Source organism: Sapajus apella, unplaced genomic scaffold (genome assembly GCF_009761245.1).
Source record: "Sapajus apella isolate SASKATOON/1434 unplaced genomic scaffold, GSC_monkey_1.0 scaffold62, whole genome shotgun sequence".
Lineage (NCBI taxonomy): Eukaryota > Metazoa > Chordata > Mammalia > Primates > Cebidae > Sapajus > Sapajus apella.
The window spans coordinates 15,480,800-15,494,593 of NW_022437002.1; the positions used below are offsets into that span (position 1 = coordinate 15,480,800).

At 53.2% G+C, this 13,794-nt stretch overlaps 2 protein-coding genes across 8 annotated transcripts in view; one reads left to right on the top strand and one right to left on the bottom strand.

Annotated features, from left to right (window-relative positions):
- SZT2 (SZT2 subunit of KICSTOR complex) overlaps nucleotides 1–8,326 on the top strand; it is a 56,171-nt gene extending 47,845 nt beyond the window's left edge. For 3 of the 4 annotated variants that reach the window (XM_032247221.1, XM_032247222.1, XM_032247223.1), the window contains 14 exons: nucleotides 25–292; nucleotides 394–473; nucleotides 558–683; nucleotides 804–1,003; nucleotides 3,077–3,167; nucleotides 3,365–3,445; nucleotides 3,528–3,602; nucleotides 4,125–4,338; nucleotides 4,716–4,869; nucleotides 5,005–5,127; nucleotides 5,237–5,642; nucleotides 5,766–5,882; nucleotides 7,275–7,343; nucleotides 7,509–8,322. In XM_032247221.1, coding sequence (XP_032103112.1) covers nucleotides 25–292; nucleotides 394–473; nucleotides 558–683; nucleotides 804–1,003; nucleotides 3,077–3,167; nucleotides 3,365–3,445; nucleotides 3,528–3,602; nucleotides 4,125–4,338; nucleotides 4,716–4,869; nucleotides 5,005–5,127; nucleotides 5,237–5,642; nucleotides 5,766–5,882; nucleotides 7,275–7,343; nucleotides 7,509–7,652 — 2,148 coding nt within the window. In that variant the 3' untranslated portion in view covers nucleotides 7,653–8,322. Of the gene's footprint in view, nucleotides 1–24; nucleotides 293–393; nucleotides 474–557; nucleotides 684–803; nucleotides 1,004–3,076; nucleotides 3,168–3,364; nucleotides 3,446–3,527; nucleotides 3,603–4,124; nucleotides 4,339–4,715; nucleotides 4,870–5,004; nucleotides 5,128–5,236; nucleotides 5,643–5,765; nucleotides 5,883–7,274; nucleotides 7,344–7,508 lie in introns of all 4 variants that reach the window. The other variant, XM_032247220.1, reaches the window with a different exon arrangement.
- Nucleotides 8,323–11,120, bottom strand: HYI (hydroxypyruvate isomerase (putative)). 4 transcript variants are annotated; one of them, XM_032247233.1, is made up of 8 exons: nucleotides 10,744–11,120; nucleotides 10,580–10,664; nucleotides 9,394–9,508; nucleotides 9,127–9,205; nucleotides 8,987–9,036; nucleotides 8,813–8,897; nucleotides 8,575–8,709; nucleotides 8,323–8,476 (listed from the first exon to the last, which is right to left on the bottom strand). In XM_032247233.1, exons 1-8 carry the CDS (start codon nucleotides 10,943–10,945, stop codon nucleotides 8,403–8,405), a joined length of 825 nt encoding a protein of 274 aa, XP_032103124.1. In that variant the 5' UTR covers nucleotides 10,946–11,120; the 3' UTR covers nucleotides 8,323–8,402. The 4 variants fall into 4 exon arrangements, with proteins under 4 accessions (XP_032103124.1, XP_032103122.1, XP_032103125.1 ...); XM_032247231.1 differs by having other exon boundaries at nucleotides 10,553–10,664; nucleotides 10,744–11,119; XM_032247234.1 differs by having other exon boundaries at nucleotides 8,813–8,882; nucleotides 10,744–11,116.
- Nucleotides 11,121–13,794: the final 2,674 nt, after the last annotated feature.

Consider the following 13,794-nt stretch of genomic DNA (forward strand, 5'->3'; position numbering starts at 1 on the left):
CCATTGCAATGCTCCATCTCTCAGGAGCCAAACCCATTCCTGCTGCCAACCATGGAAGTGGAGACCCTCATCCGGAGTGCCAGTCCCCCACTGAGCCGTGAGCAGGGCCGGCTGAGTGGGTCCTCTCGTAGTGGGGGTCCCCTTCCCCTGGACACATTCCCCTTCGACGAGGCCCTAAGGGATATCACAGCTGCCCGCCCCAGCTCCACACTTGGTCCTGTGCCCAGACCTCCTGATCCTGTCACCTACCATGGACAACAGTTCCTAGAGATCAAGATGGCAGAGCGCAGAGGTGAGGGTACTGGGCCAGGCAGTGGGGACAGGAAATCTGTGGAATCTGGGAGGAAGCAGGTGACAGTGCCTGCGGCTACATCTAATGCCTTCAACCCTCAGAGTTGGAGCGCCAGATGAAGATGGAAAACCTGTTTGTAACCTGGCAGCAGCGTTCTACCCCAGCCAGCATGCCCATCAGTGTGAGTAACCCCAGCTTGCATCTTCCACGAGGACCTGTGACCCTGCCTCGTCACTGCTCCATGCCCAATACCCTGTTTCCCCAGGCTGGGGAGCTGGAGACCCTGAAGCAGTCATCCCGGCTGGTGCATTACTGTGCAACAGCCCTCCTGTTTGACCCAGCTGCCTGGCTACATGGGCCCCCAGAGACCTCTGGACCCCCTGAGGGGCAGGTGAGGCTGACTCCCAGACTTCTAGGAGAACTTTGCTTGCCCCACAGTGACCCCCTCTCCTCCATCCCCAGCAGGATGGTTGACAGTGGGGAGAGTCTTCCTTGACCTTTACTCCCACAGCGGCGCCATCGCCCTGAGTCAGGGTCTGGGAGCCGAGAGGTTCCTGCAAGCTGTGAATCCTCGGATGTGTCGCCCCCGGGAGCCCGTGAGGAGCCTTGGCTGAAGGAGCTGAGCTTGGCTTTCCTGCAGCAATACGTGCAGTATCTGCAGAGCATAGGTTTTGTGCTGGTACCACTGCGGCCCCCCTCACCCACCCGCAGGTGAGCCCATCCCTGCTTTCCCTTCTGTCTTCTCCTCCTGCACTGCAAGTGAGGCCCCATGGGCCCTTCCTCTCTTTACAGGGTCCTGTGTTAACAACTCAGGCTGGGCCTATGCATGTTCATCCCACTGGGCTCACACATGTGTGAGGGTCTTAGACACTTTCACACAGCCCACGTGTGTCCTGCCAACCTTGTATGCTTTGTGGAACTCATGACACTCATACACAGAACTATGTCCATTCTCACAAAGCTCATGCCACACACATCTTGTACACTTACATGCTTGCATACATCTGCACATGTGAATTTTTTTTTTGGAGACAGAGTCTCACTCTGTCACCTAGGCTGGAGTGCAGTGGCACAATCTCAGCTCACTGCAACCTCCACCTCCTGGGTTCGAGCAATTCTTGTGCCTCAGCCTCCCAAGCAGCTGGGATTGCAGGTGTGCACCACCCTGCCTGGCTAATTTATTGTGTTTAGGCTGGTCTTGAACTCCTCAACTCAGGCAATCCTCCTGCCTCAGCCTCCCAAAGTGCTAGGATTATAGGTGTGAGCCATTAAGCCTGGCCTGCACACGTAAATCCTGTACATGCTCCTAAGCCTCAGGATCTGGGCCTTAATGATTCCTGTGCTGATCATCCCACTGACCTCTCCTGAGATTTGATGTGGTTCTTGGCCCAGGGAAGTCCTTTTCTCAGCAAGGACCTCTGTGCTAGGCCTACTTGCATCACTGTCCTTGGCCTTTTTCTTGGTCATGTTCACCCACTGGCCAGTACTGACAGGTCTGAGTCTTGGGAAGTAGGCAGCCCCTCTGTCACCACCTCCATCTTCCCTGAGCTCAGGGACAACTCTGAAGCCACCTTTCCATCCACTGTCAAATCTCAAATTCCCGTGTTTGTGGCCCCTGCTCTGTGTTCATCTCCAGATTCTCTGTTCCCCATCTTATCCCAGTGGCTGTATGCAAAAAATGAGGTGTTCACCTTACAGCTACTTTCATGTCTCCAGATTTGTGAGTTTATCAAGGCATGTTCTCCCTCCCCTCTATTTTCAGTTAGAATCTTTTCAAGCCAGTAGTCCAGAAAGCCAGTTCCAACTCCCTGGTGTTTCTGTGACCAGCTCTCCACTCCCCAGGCTTCCCTCTCTTCCAGGCATCAGGAAGAAAAGGCGTGCCTGCCCCTCCTGTGAGCCCATCTCAGAGGCCAGGCTGGTCCCCCCTATCCTGGGGAGGAGCTGCCCCATTTGCTGCCTTGACAGCCCATTATTCCCAGCTATAGGAGCTTCTCTAAAGGACGTTAGTTTGCACACTGGCCATCAGTTATGTTCTTCTCCACAAATCTGAATTCCTTTTTAAAACAAGACACTGGGTTGAAAAAAAAAAAAAGTTTCTACAGCAAAATTTAAAGGCAGGCCTTTCCTTCCCACCAATCTTTAACAATCAACAATCACTAAGTCTTGTCCCAGTTTCCTTGAGGTTTAAATGGGACATTTTTCCCACCGGAGGCTCTGACCCCCAGCAAGAATTCTGGCAGTTTATGGCCCCTTGGTGTGAATGGGTCCCCCCAACCCCTTCTGTTCTGTCCTTTCTTCCCAGTCGCTCCCCTGCTTCCCTTCTCCCCTAGGCTCTGTACTAAGCTGTGAAGAATAACCGGCCTCTAAAAGCCTAGAACTGCTATCCCCCAATCAAAAGACAGCAGCTTTTCCCTCTCGGAGGAAAGTACCTAACCAGACATCAAGCATCTCCTTGAATTTTCCTAATCAAATTGTAGACATGCATCACCCTCCCCATTCTCTCTCCTGCCCAGCACATACCCTCTCAGTTGCAGAGAGATGCTTAGTCTCCACCTCCCCACTGAGCACTGTTTTTGCCTCCCTTGAAGCAGCAGCTGCTATGGAGAGAGCCTGGTCCTGCAGTCTAGACCTGGACTCCAGGCCCAGCCTTCCCACTCACAGTGGCACTTTGTTAGCCTGTTTCCTCCCCTACAAAATGATTCCATGTAAAACGGATTCTGAGTCTGATTACTATGACTGCACACCACTAGCCTGCCTCATCCTCTTATCCCTCCTTTTCTACAGCACCAGCCGGCCGCGGGCCATGGCTATCCTTGGAACAGAGGGTCGAGGCTCCTTCTCCTGCCCTAAAACCAAGACTGATGGGAGCCCCAAGGTAACTTGTCATATAATGGTAAAGTTACTGATGCGGAATTACTTCCCCAGGGCCTGAGGTCATTGACCCTGAGTGATGTACTGCAGTCACTGATCCCAGACTGACCCCATTAAAGTCAGGGACCTAAGAAAAAACTTCCACCCTACTGACTCGAGGCTGGTGAGCCCCTAACCCTTGCCCCCTTTTTCCTTTTTCAGAGCACGAGCTCTCCAGTAACCACTTATCACCTGCAGCGGGCACTCCCCGGGGGCATCATCCTCATGGAACTGGTGTTCCAGGTAAGCAGGAGGAGCACTGAGTGGAGAGAGTCAGATGCACCAGCCTCTCACCCTCCTGATCTCATCTTCACTCTCCCTTCAGGGCTGTTACTTCTGTGTCAAACAGTTTGCCCTGGAATGTTCCCGAATCCCAATGGGGCAGGCTGTCAACTCACAGGTATGTGGCTGAGGTGTGGGCAGAGTCATTGTACCCCAGTGTCCTGTGGGCAGCATGGCTCCATGTCTTATTTGCTGGGCAGTAGAGTAATGTAGTGGGCAGGCTGGCCCAGTGACTGATCCAGTGCTGTGGCCTGGCTAGGTCAGTGCTCATTCTGGTGCCGTGACTGCACGCTGTCGGTCATCCAAAGCATGTTTAGCTATAGCCCTGAGGCAGCACAGTGCCTGGTCTGGCCTGTGGTCACCTAGAGTCTGTGGCAGACCCTAGTGGAATCTGGGATACAGCAAAATGGCCCAGTCTCTCAAAATGACCCTAGTTTCATGGAAACAGTTACAATATGGTTTGAAAAATGGAGGCTAGAATGGGGAGGCCTTCCCACAGAAACCATTCTGGCAGAGGGCGTTCCACTGGGCCATAGCAGCAGGGGAAATCTTTCGTTTCTTCCTAGGGAAGAAGGAAAATGTGTATTGGGCAGCCAGTGCAGCCACACCCTAACTCTGTCTCCTGCTGCTGCCTCCCCAGCTATCCATGCTGTTCACAGAGGAGTGTGACAAGGTGCGGGACCTGATGCATGTGCACTCGTTCAGCTATGACTTCCACCTGCGCCTTGTGCACCAGCATGTGCTGGGTGCCCACCTAGTGCTGCGGCACGGCTACCATCTCACCACCTTCCTGCGACACTTCCTGGCCCACCACCCTGATGGACCCCACTTTGGCCGCAATCACATTTACCAAGGTGAGTGCCCAAGGGCAAGCCAGTGAACCCAAAAAAGAACAGGCCACAGGTGGCTCCAGGTCAGGGCTGGTGGGACTACCTCCCTGGACACATGGGCCCATGTTGTTAATCACCTCATGCCACACATACCATGTTCCCATGTTTCTATCCTGTGTCTGTCTCTCACCAGAGTTGGGACCCCATGTTACCTGTCCCTGCTTTCTGTTCTGAGTCACATTTGTCCCGTCTTAGTGTTCCACAGGAATGCAGGAGCTCCCAAGGAAAGCAGACTCATTCTGCCTGCCAGTCAGAGCCTTAGAGACTCCCATCCCTGTGCCCCACCATATCAGTATGTCTGTTCTAGGCTTAGTGTCCACTGTCTATTACTTACCCCTCAGGGACACTGGAGCTCCCCACACCACTCATTGCTGCCCACCAGCTGTACAACTACGTGGCTGACCATGCCAGCTCTTACCACATGAAGCCACTGCGAATGGCCCGGCCAGGGGGCCCAGAACACAATGAGTATGCCCTGGTGTCGGCCTGGCACAGGTAAGGCTGGGAGGGGCATCCAGCACGCATGCTGCAGGACCTGCGGCTGGGACACACTTGCAGTAGAGAGACCCGATTTTTTGGGCAGAAGGGGTGAGAACCCCAGTTGACATCTCCCCAACCTGTCCTGCACAGCTCTGGCTCCTACCTGGACTCCGAGGGACTTCGCCACCAGGATGACTTTGATGTGTCTCTGCTTGTCTGTCACTGTGCTGCACCCTTTGAGGAGCAAGGAGAGGCCGAGCGGCACATTCTGCGGTCAGCAGTTCCCCTATCTCGAACATGCCCATTTCCCAGCGTGCCTCCCACCCTGCCCTATGTGTCTCTTGCTGTGACCACCACTCTCCTGCCCTGCTCCCTACCCCAGGCTACAGTTCTTCGTGGTGCTCACCAGCCAGCGAGAGCTCTTCCCCAGGCTCACTATTGACATGCGCCGCTTCCGGAAGCCACCCAGACTGCCCCCTGAGCCAGAGGCTCCTGGGAGTTCAGCTGGCAGTCCTGGGGAGGCCTCAGGGCTTGTTCTAGCCCCTGGACCAGCTCCTTTGTTCCCACCACTGGCTGCAGAGGTGGGCATGGCACGGGCACGGCTGGCTCAGCTGGTACGGCTGGCTGGAGGGCACTGCCGTCGGGACACCCTCTGGAAGCGCCTCTTCTTGCTGGAGCCACCAGGCCCTGATCGACTCCGGCTAGGGGGGCGCCTGGCCCTGGCAGAGCTGGAGGAGCTCCTAGAAGCAGTCCACGCTAAATCCATTGGGGACATCGACCCCCAGCTGGTAAGGGACTGTGGACTCCAGAAAGAGCTGGGATAGATGCCAGGAATTCCACTGGCACCCGGGGGGGCACAAGAATCTGAGGTGAGTGGAACAGCAGACTCAGGCCTGTGGCCCCTCCCCCAGGACTGTTTCCTATCCATGACGGTCTCCTGGTACCAGAGCCTGATCAAAGTTCTTTTAAGCCGCTTCCCCCAGAGCTGTCGCCATTTCCAAAGCCCAGACTTGGGAACTCAGTACCTGGTAAGTCCCCTTGACCTTCCTCTGAAAAGGGAAACAGAGCAGAAACCCTCACCAGACAGATGCACCCCTCAGCCTGAGCAAACAAGCTGTGCTTTGGAGGGAGGCCTAGACAGAACAGGACTACACAGAAAAGTAAAACCCTTCGAGTACCGGGCATCGAACCACAGCATGTGATTCTCAGCAGCTCTGCCCTCAGGGACTCACCAAGAACACAAACCTTGGCTTGAGATCCCAAGGGCCAGGCTCTGGAACTGACAACCCAAGGAGCTCTCAGAACTTCATCAGTGGTTGGTGTCAGAGACTGGAGCCCCAGAAAGGACCCCTTGGGCTTTGAAGCCTTGTTACTCAAAGTGTGGTCCACAGACCAGCAGCCACAGCACCTGGGAGCTTGCTGAAATGCAGGCTCTCCAGCCACACTCCAGACTGCTGACTCGGGATCTGCAGGCTAGCAGTCTCCCAGGTGATTTGTGTGCACATTGAAGTGTGAAAGCACTGCTGTAAAGGACAGGTAGAGAGAAGAGAGCTATGGTGGTGGGCCCTAGCATGGGGCATTAAGGAGCCTGCAGAGATGGACCCGGCCAGAGCTGAGGTTCAAGAAAGGAGGCATTCGAGAGAAGACTTCAAGTGAAAAAGTAGGAGTTGGAGCCAGGTGAGCGGTCCTAGCACAGTGCTTGTGCAGAGGATTCATTTCAGGGTGCAGGAAGGGTCTCCCAGAGAAGCCTATGTCAGTTAGGATGAGGCTGCACTAGGTTGTGAATAAAGGGGGGGTGCACCTGTGGGCAGTGGGAAGGCTGGAGCAGGAGTTAGTTTCAGGGAAGGGTAATGAGTCCAGCTTGGAGCAAGCTGAGTCTGAAGTCTTTAAGGCCCTTCGCTGTCTGCAAGGCCTGTGGGCATCAGGATTGCAGCTCAGGAGAGTCCTAGGCAGCAGCTCTGAATAAGCAGTAACTGAAGCCTTGGGAGAGCAAATCATCCTGGTATGGGTCACCAAGTGCAGCATTCGGGAGCTGACAGACATAAGGGGACAGGACAATCCAGGGGTGGTCAGAGAGGAGACCCAGGACAGGAGGCAAGGAGGTTGTGCCAGGGGTACAGTGGTCTCCGTTGATTGGCTTCAGTGTGCCAGGCTCTGTTTGGGGCCTCCAGGATCAACTACAGTATTACCCCTCATTCTGACGCAGCTCAGACAGGCTGACCAGCAAGCCAGCAAGGATGAGGATTGAGGCTTAATTTGGAGATACAGTCCTATGTGACCTTGGGACGCAGGCGGGGTGAGGGGTAGAGATGGAAGTAGGCCTCTCTGCATCCTCCCTTCACCTCAGGATCCTCTGTGGTAGGGTCTTTGCCACCTCAGGGGGAGACAGACCTCAGTCCCCTCCTCATCTTTTGCTGCAGGTTGTGCTGAATCAGAAGTTCACTGACTGCTTTGTGCTAGTGTTTCTGGACTCCCACTTAGGAAAGACGGTGAGAACAAGTGGGGGGCTTTGTTTCAGCCTAGTGGGAGGCCATACCCCAAATGCTCCATCTCAGAGCCTGTTGAGGTTGGGGTGCCCACCCTTTCTGAGCCCTGCTTCCTGTCCCCACCCATGCCCTCCTCTCACCAGCGCACCCCCACGGTGTTCCCCACAGTCTCTGACAGTGGTTTTCCGGGAGCCCTTTCCAGTACAGCCCCAGGACAGCGAGAGCCCCCCTGCCCAGCTGGTCTCCACCTATCACCACCTGGAGTCTGTCATCAACACAGCCTGTTTCACCCTCTGGACCCGCCTCCTCTGAGGGAGTGGACTGGACCACTGAATGTCACTATTCCTCAAATCATGGGTCTACAATGTTGCCCACCAGAGGCAGGACCGACCAGCCCTTCTGGGCCCCAGGACAGGCCAGACACTGAGTGACACCAAAGGCTTTGGGACTATGTCTTGGGGGTCTGCTGCCCCAGCCTGGCAGCAGGAACTGCCCTCCCCAAACACCCATAGCCACTGACCAATCCAGGACTCCATCTCGTTATACCTTTTGGGCCCTTCTGGGGCACTGCTTTCTGCCCACCTGCTAGAGTCCCGGGAGTTCACACGGGATTGCAAGCACTCACCCCCTAGAGCGCCATTGCCTGAATCCTGCCGCCAGCCTTTGACCACTGTCCGCCACCTGTGCCCCTTGAGCCCTCAGGTCTTCATTTCCCACTTGGACATCACTGCTGGACATTCCCATCGAGATAACACCTGGGTTCTAATCCCAGCTCTTCCTTTGAAGCACCTGGGACCACTGTCAAGTCTCTTTGCTCTTGGACCCTGGGTTTCTCATCCTTTAATGAGGAGGTGGGCTCAGAAGCTCTCCCATCTCCACAGCAACCCTGGCATTGGCTTCTCAGTGGGAGGGAAGCAACAGAGAAACTGAAGTGTTAGACACTGTGTGTCCCCCCACCCCATAACAGAGATATATGACAGTGTTCAGCAGGTCATCTTTAATGCAGAGAAGGAGACAGGATTTCACTTGCTGTCTGGAGGCACGTGGGTGGTGTGCAGGCCCTCACTGGCCAGCCTCTGGGTGGCCTCGCCTGTCCCAGTATGACCGTAGCCAGCTCAGGCCCTCTACTGTATCTCCTGAAGGGAGAGAGAGACCTTGGCATCTCAGCCCATATGGAGAAAACAGCTCCTGTCCAAGTTTTTCCAGAGCTCCCTTCCCCAGGGCCATGCCTCACCTTGAGGCCGATACTCGCAGCCCACAAAACCTTTGTAGCCTTCATCTTCCAGCAGTTGAAACAGATAGGGGAAGTTCAGCTCTCCGGGGCTGCTGGGCTCCCCTCGGCCTGGGACCTGTGCCACCTGCACGTGCCCTGGGGACAGATGAGGACAGATATGGAGTCTGGGCTCCTGCCAGGGCCTGAAGGACAGACGTGGGGATTGAAAGGGTGAAAGAGCAAAGAAAGCTCCTCTCACCAACAATAGGCAAGAACTCCCGGATGTTTCCTGTCAGGTTCCCATCCATGATCTGCCAGTGGAATATGTCCTGGGAAAGAGGATTCTACAGTCCAAGACCCCATAGGTTCCGCCCTTCTTCCAAGATTGAGAGAACATGGGCTCTCTGCAAAGTACCCCCTTTCTTCCACTTACCATTTGTAATTGGAGGTTGGGTCTTCCCACCTTCTGTAAGATGGCTGCCGCTGGAAGAGAAGCCAGGGAGTGGGCCATGAGCCTTAAGGAAACCACAGGTATCCAAAGGGACAGAAGGATCCACAGACCTGGGGTCCTACCCTGCTGGGGCGTGTCCAGGAAGTACTGGGGGTCAGTGATTCGGGTGTTGATGGGCTCCAGCAGTCCCACGAGGTCCTCCTAGCAGCATGTCGGGTGCTGTGAATAGAGCTCCTTCCCAAGTTTGCCCCCATCAGTCCCTGGTCAAGGCCGTCACCTGTCCTGACCTAGGCGGGCACCCAGCCTTGTGCCTCCCATGCTGTTCCCACTGTGCACCCCCTCCACTTAACAAATGTGAGTACATGTGTCTGTGTTTCCACTTTTCTCACCTGAGCCAAAACCCCAGCTGCATGCCTCAGATTCTCTAGGAAAACGGTCTCCATCTCAGCCTTGATTGCTGCTGGGTCAGCCCCCTGGGGTACTCGGCCAGCCATCAGGTGGATCCTGTGGAGAAGATAGACTGGAGGCCTTGCCTCCCTTGGCTCTCTGTACACGTCTCCCAGGATTCCCTGACTGTGCTGGCCTCGCCTGTCTCCCCAGGTCTCCAGTCCATGGCACCTGGGCCACGATGCCCAGGCATCCGAGCACCTTCAGAGACACTTCAGTGACGGCCGAGGGGCAAGCCCTCTCCCAGACACCTCAGCGTCCACTCCCCTCTCACCCCCCACCTCCAGTAATTTCCACCTCTCCTTCCCTCCTTCTCAACATATAACCTGCAAAAGTCTCACCTTTAAAAATTAGCCTGACCCTTGCCCTTCTCAGGTATTCCATGCTGCTGTTTCAACTTCCTCTCCTCACATCTGCTTCTTAGCCTCTTCCCATCTGTTTTCTCCCCTACCATTCACCAGTAGTGATCCCACTGCCAGTTCCTTCTGAGCCTGTTTGGCCTCTGCAGGATTTGGCATTTGATCAGCCCCACTTTGAGCCGTCCATATCCTCCTGTCACCCGGATCTTAGCCACATTCAGCTCCAACCCGACATTCCAGGCCTCCCCACCCCAACAGGCTACCCGTCCAGCCTCAGGAATGCTGATGAACACACCAGGCTTCCTCTTGCCACAGCACCCTTGCCAGGAATACTCTACCTCCTGCTCATCAAGCAATGCCCACTCCTTCAAGACAGTTCAAGCATCACTACCTGTAAGCAGCTTTCTCTGATCCAGACAGGGTTAGGTGCCTACCCTGCTCCCACAGCTTCCTTGAATAGGCCTGTCCCCAAATGGATCACTGCATATATTTACTTTCCTATCTCCCTAGGCAGACTGAGCTCCCAGCATGGGATCCCGGCATGGGGTGAGCATGAAAGAGTGGCAAACAGACTGGCACAGGACAGATAAAATATAAAAGGCAGTTTACAAAGGGCCAGGACTGCAGGGGCAGAGATAGGCCAGTGGACTCAGACTTCTGAACCTCTCATACCTGGCGTCCTTGACGCCCTTAACCTGTGGCACGGTCATGGGTCACAGAGGGGTGGGGGATGGGGGGGTACCTGGGACAGCCCAGGGCCTTGGCGTACCGCACGGCCTGCTCCAGCCCCTCTCGGAAGGCCGCCTGTCTCCCGGGGACGGCCCCCAGCCCCATTTCCCCCTTCTCTTGATCTCCTGCAGAGAGAACGGGCCTCAGCCCCCAGCTCAGGCACCCACGCCCCAGCCCCTCCAGCCCTCCCGGCCTGCAGCGCACCCGGGGGCGTGTTAATCAGCACCAGCCGCAGCCCGGCTTCCCGGGCCGCCCGCGCCAGAGCCTCGGGCGGCTCCGAGTAAGGCCAGGCCACCTCCGCGGCCTCGAAGCCCGAGCTGCCGGCGGCCCGCAGCCGCGCGAGGAGGCCAGGGAGCTCGGGGAATAGCCAGGACAGATTGGCAGAGAAGCGCAGCGGCGCCATCATGGGGGAGGCCGGACCGGGCAGAGTCCGTGGGCCCCGGAGGTGGCGGGCGGGGCGGGGCTCTCCTTGCTGGCCCTGCGAATAAAAGCGCAGTGTTCGGGGTTAGAAGACGCGAAGTGCTGTAAAAACCCGGGTCTTCGCGGAAAACGCCTTTCGTTAACTAGAGAAGAAGCGCTGGGAGAGGCGGAGGGGCGGGGCCGGCACCAGGAAGAGGTGGGGAGGCCGGGCTCCGAGCCTGAGAGCCGGGCGCGGGGCGAGAGAGCCGGCTGCCCGAGGGCACGGTTGCAACGATGGGACGTGCACTTTAATACTGAGTCTCTCCCCTGATTATAAAAATGCTATCTGTTCATGAAGCAGCATTTGAAAGCTGTATGACCAAATAAAGAAGCACTTTTATACCACAAGTTTTCACACCACTAGCCTGTTAGCTTTCCCGTCCAAATTTTAAAATACGCCATTTTTTCTTTGAAAATTCTGATCATTCAATGTATGCGGTTTTATAGGCCTTTTTCATGGAATATTATTTTGTTAACATTTCTTCGTGTTTTCCAATAGCCTTCAAAGTCAGCGCCCTCGCTGCTCATTGTCGCACACCTAAGCACCAAGTCATTATTGTACTCCGTGGATGGATAACGCGCGCGCCCTACAAGAGCACTTTCATGCACGTCTTAGTCCCTATCTCGGACTCTTTTTTAAGTCCTTTTCTAGAAATGTCCATCGCAATGTTCGTCCGTTCACACCGTTTGTCTTTTGCAAGGGAAGCCGCCCCATTAGGCAGCTATGGGTGAACTGTCCCCTCTTAGCCTTAGCCTCAGCTGATTGGACCAGGGAGGTCATCTGATCCCAGGGCAGCCAATCCATAGACTGGCCAAAGACCTCTTACTTGCATCATTTGGCGAGATAATCTAACCAATCAAGAGTTCAAACAGGGAAATGCTGAGAGTCAAGAGGTGGTGTTGCCGGAAGATGACTGGGCTGTAGAAACGAAATAAGGCAGAGTCCTATGGTACAAAAAAGCTAGAGCGGAAAGGAGGGGGAAAAAGTCCTGTGAATAGAGGTAGCACACTGAGAAACTCCTGTCGTCCCAGGGGTGCCCAAACCCAGAGCTGCTCCCAGGTGTGTGCACTTAAGGCTGGGATGCTTAGACTTTCCTGGGTTTCGGTGTCTGTATACCCTTTTAATGTTTCTTGAGATAATTTGAATGATTTTACTTTCATCTTCAATAACTCAACTGATTGGGCAGGTACTTACGGGTAGAATTACATGGTCAAATATAGGAACATATTTAAGTTACTGATGTGCTAAATTTCCTTTAAAAATGTAAATTTATGTCCCAACAGTTCATAAGTAAACGTCATATTGATCTATCGTCTGTGCTGACTTTGACAGAGAAGCTGAAAGTGCAACATTAGGAACACCCAGGTCCCACTGTTCGTTCTGTCAATGCTCAACTCCATCTCAAACGAGGCCAACTCAGACATCAGAGATCCAGCCTGATCCCGTAGTGATCCCAAATTGCAGGTTCTGTCTCTTCAGCTCTGCCTCCAAGAGCAGACGGCCACCACCTGACACTGATCACCTGATTTCTTGCCCATTTGCAGCTGGTTTTGCACTTGGACCTTTGCCTTGTCCTGGAAGGTGTTTCTTGGTTATAGTCCAATCAAGATCTCACTAAGTTTAACATTGTAATCAATCCCAGCTTCAGTGTGTTTGCAATCCAAAATTGGCAATACAGAGTAACATCTAGAGGCCGTAATTCCTTTATTACCACCTCGATGTTAATCCCCTAGTATGCAAATTTTATTTACGATGTTGAAAGCACCACCATCTGCTGAGCTCTGCGTCAGGAACAAAATGTGTCCAACTCCCAATAGTCCACCCCTTTTTTCCTTGGACATCTCTTAGGGCAGTAAAAATTATATATAAACTAGACATACGTGACTCATGTTCCCCCTAATTCCCTTACAACACCTTCATATTACATGCCAAGATAAATATATAAAGAGTACAATGTCCATGAAAATTATTTGCTTTATTCACCTTTGACTGTCTGTGTCTTATGCCACCTTGCAACACAGCCATGACATTATCACAAGTCTTGATTATTTGCATTTGACATTTTTTTGGCTTTATTGTGCTTCACAGATACATATTTGACTTTTAACCAAATAATTTGCACAGATGTGATGTTAAAGTAACAACAATTTGTAAATAGTTGCATGGATGATGGCAAAAACTTTAGTACAGAGTTCAGAGTCTCATTCGATCACTGGATAGCATTTGGCAATGCAGTAAAACATATTACAACTCATGTGAAATGCAAATCAAAACCTCAATGAAATTCCATTTTATGCCTTCCAGATTGGCAAAAATAAAAAAAGACATTATCAAATATTGGATAGGATTTGGAACAACTGCTGATAGGAGTGTAAATCACTATAACCTCCTTGGAAAAAAATTTGGCATTGTCTCTTAAAGTTGATATGCCTTTGATCCAACATTCCTTGCCCAGGTGTATCCCCTGAAGAAAGTTTTGCACAACTGTACTAGGAAACAAGTAAAGTGATGTTCACAGCAGATCTATTCATGTAGCAAAAAGATGGAACTAACACAAATGTCCATCCATCCATATACAGATGAGCTGCATAACAGTATAGCCATACCATGTTGTACAAGAGAAAGCTGGTGGCTCAAATGATAAAACTGAGTGTGTTGTTGTGTTAGGGCAATATATGACCTTAGTGAAGTTTGGTTGGAATTGAAAAACATCATTATGAAGGCATCAAGTAGATAAATCTCAGAAACATAATCTCTAGAGGAAGAAGAAAATCACAGAGAAATATATACACTGT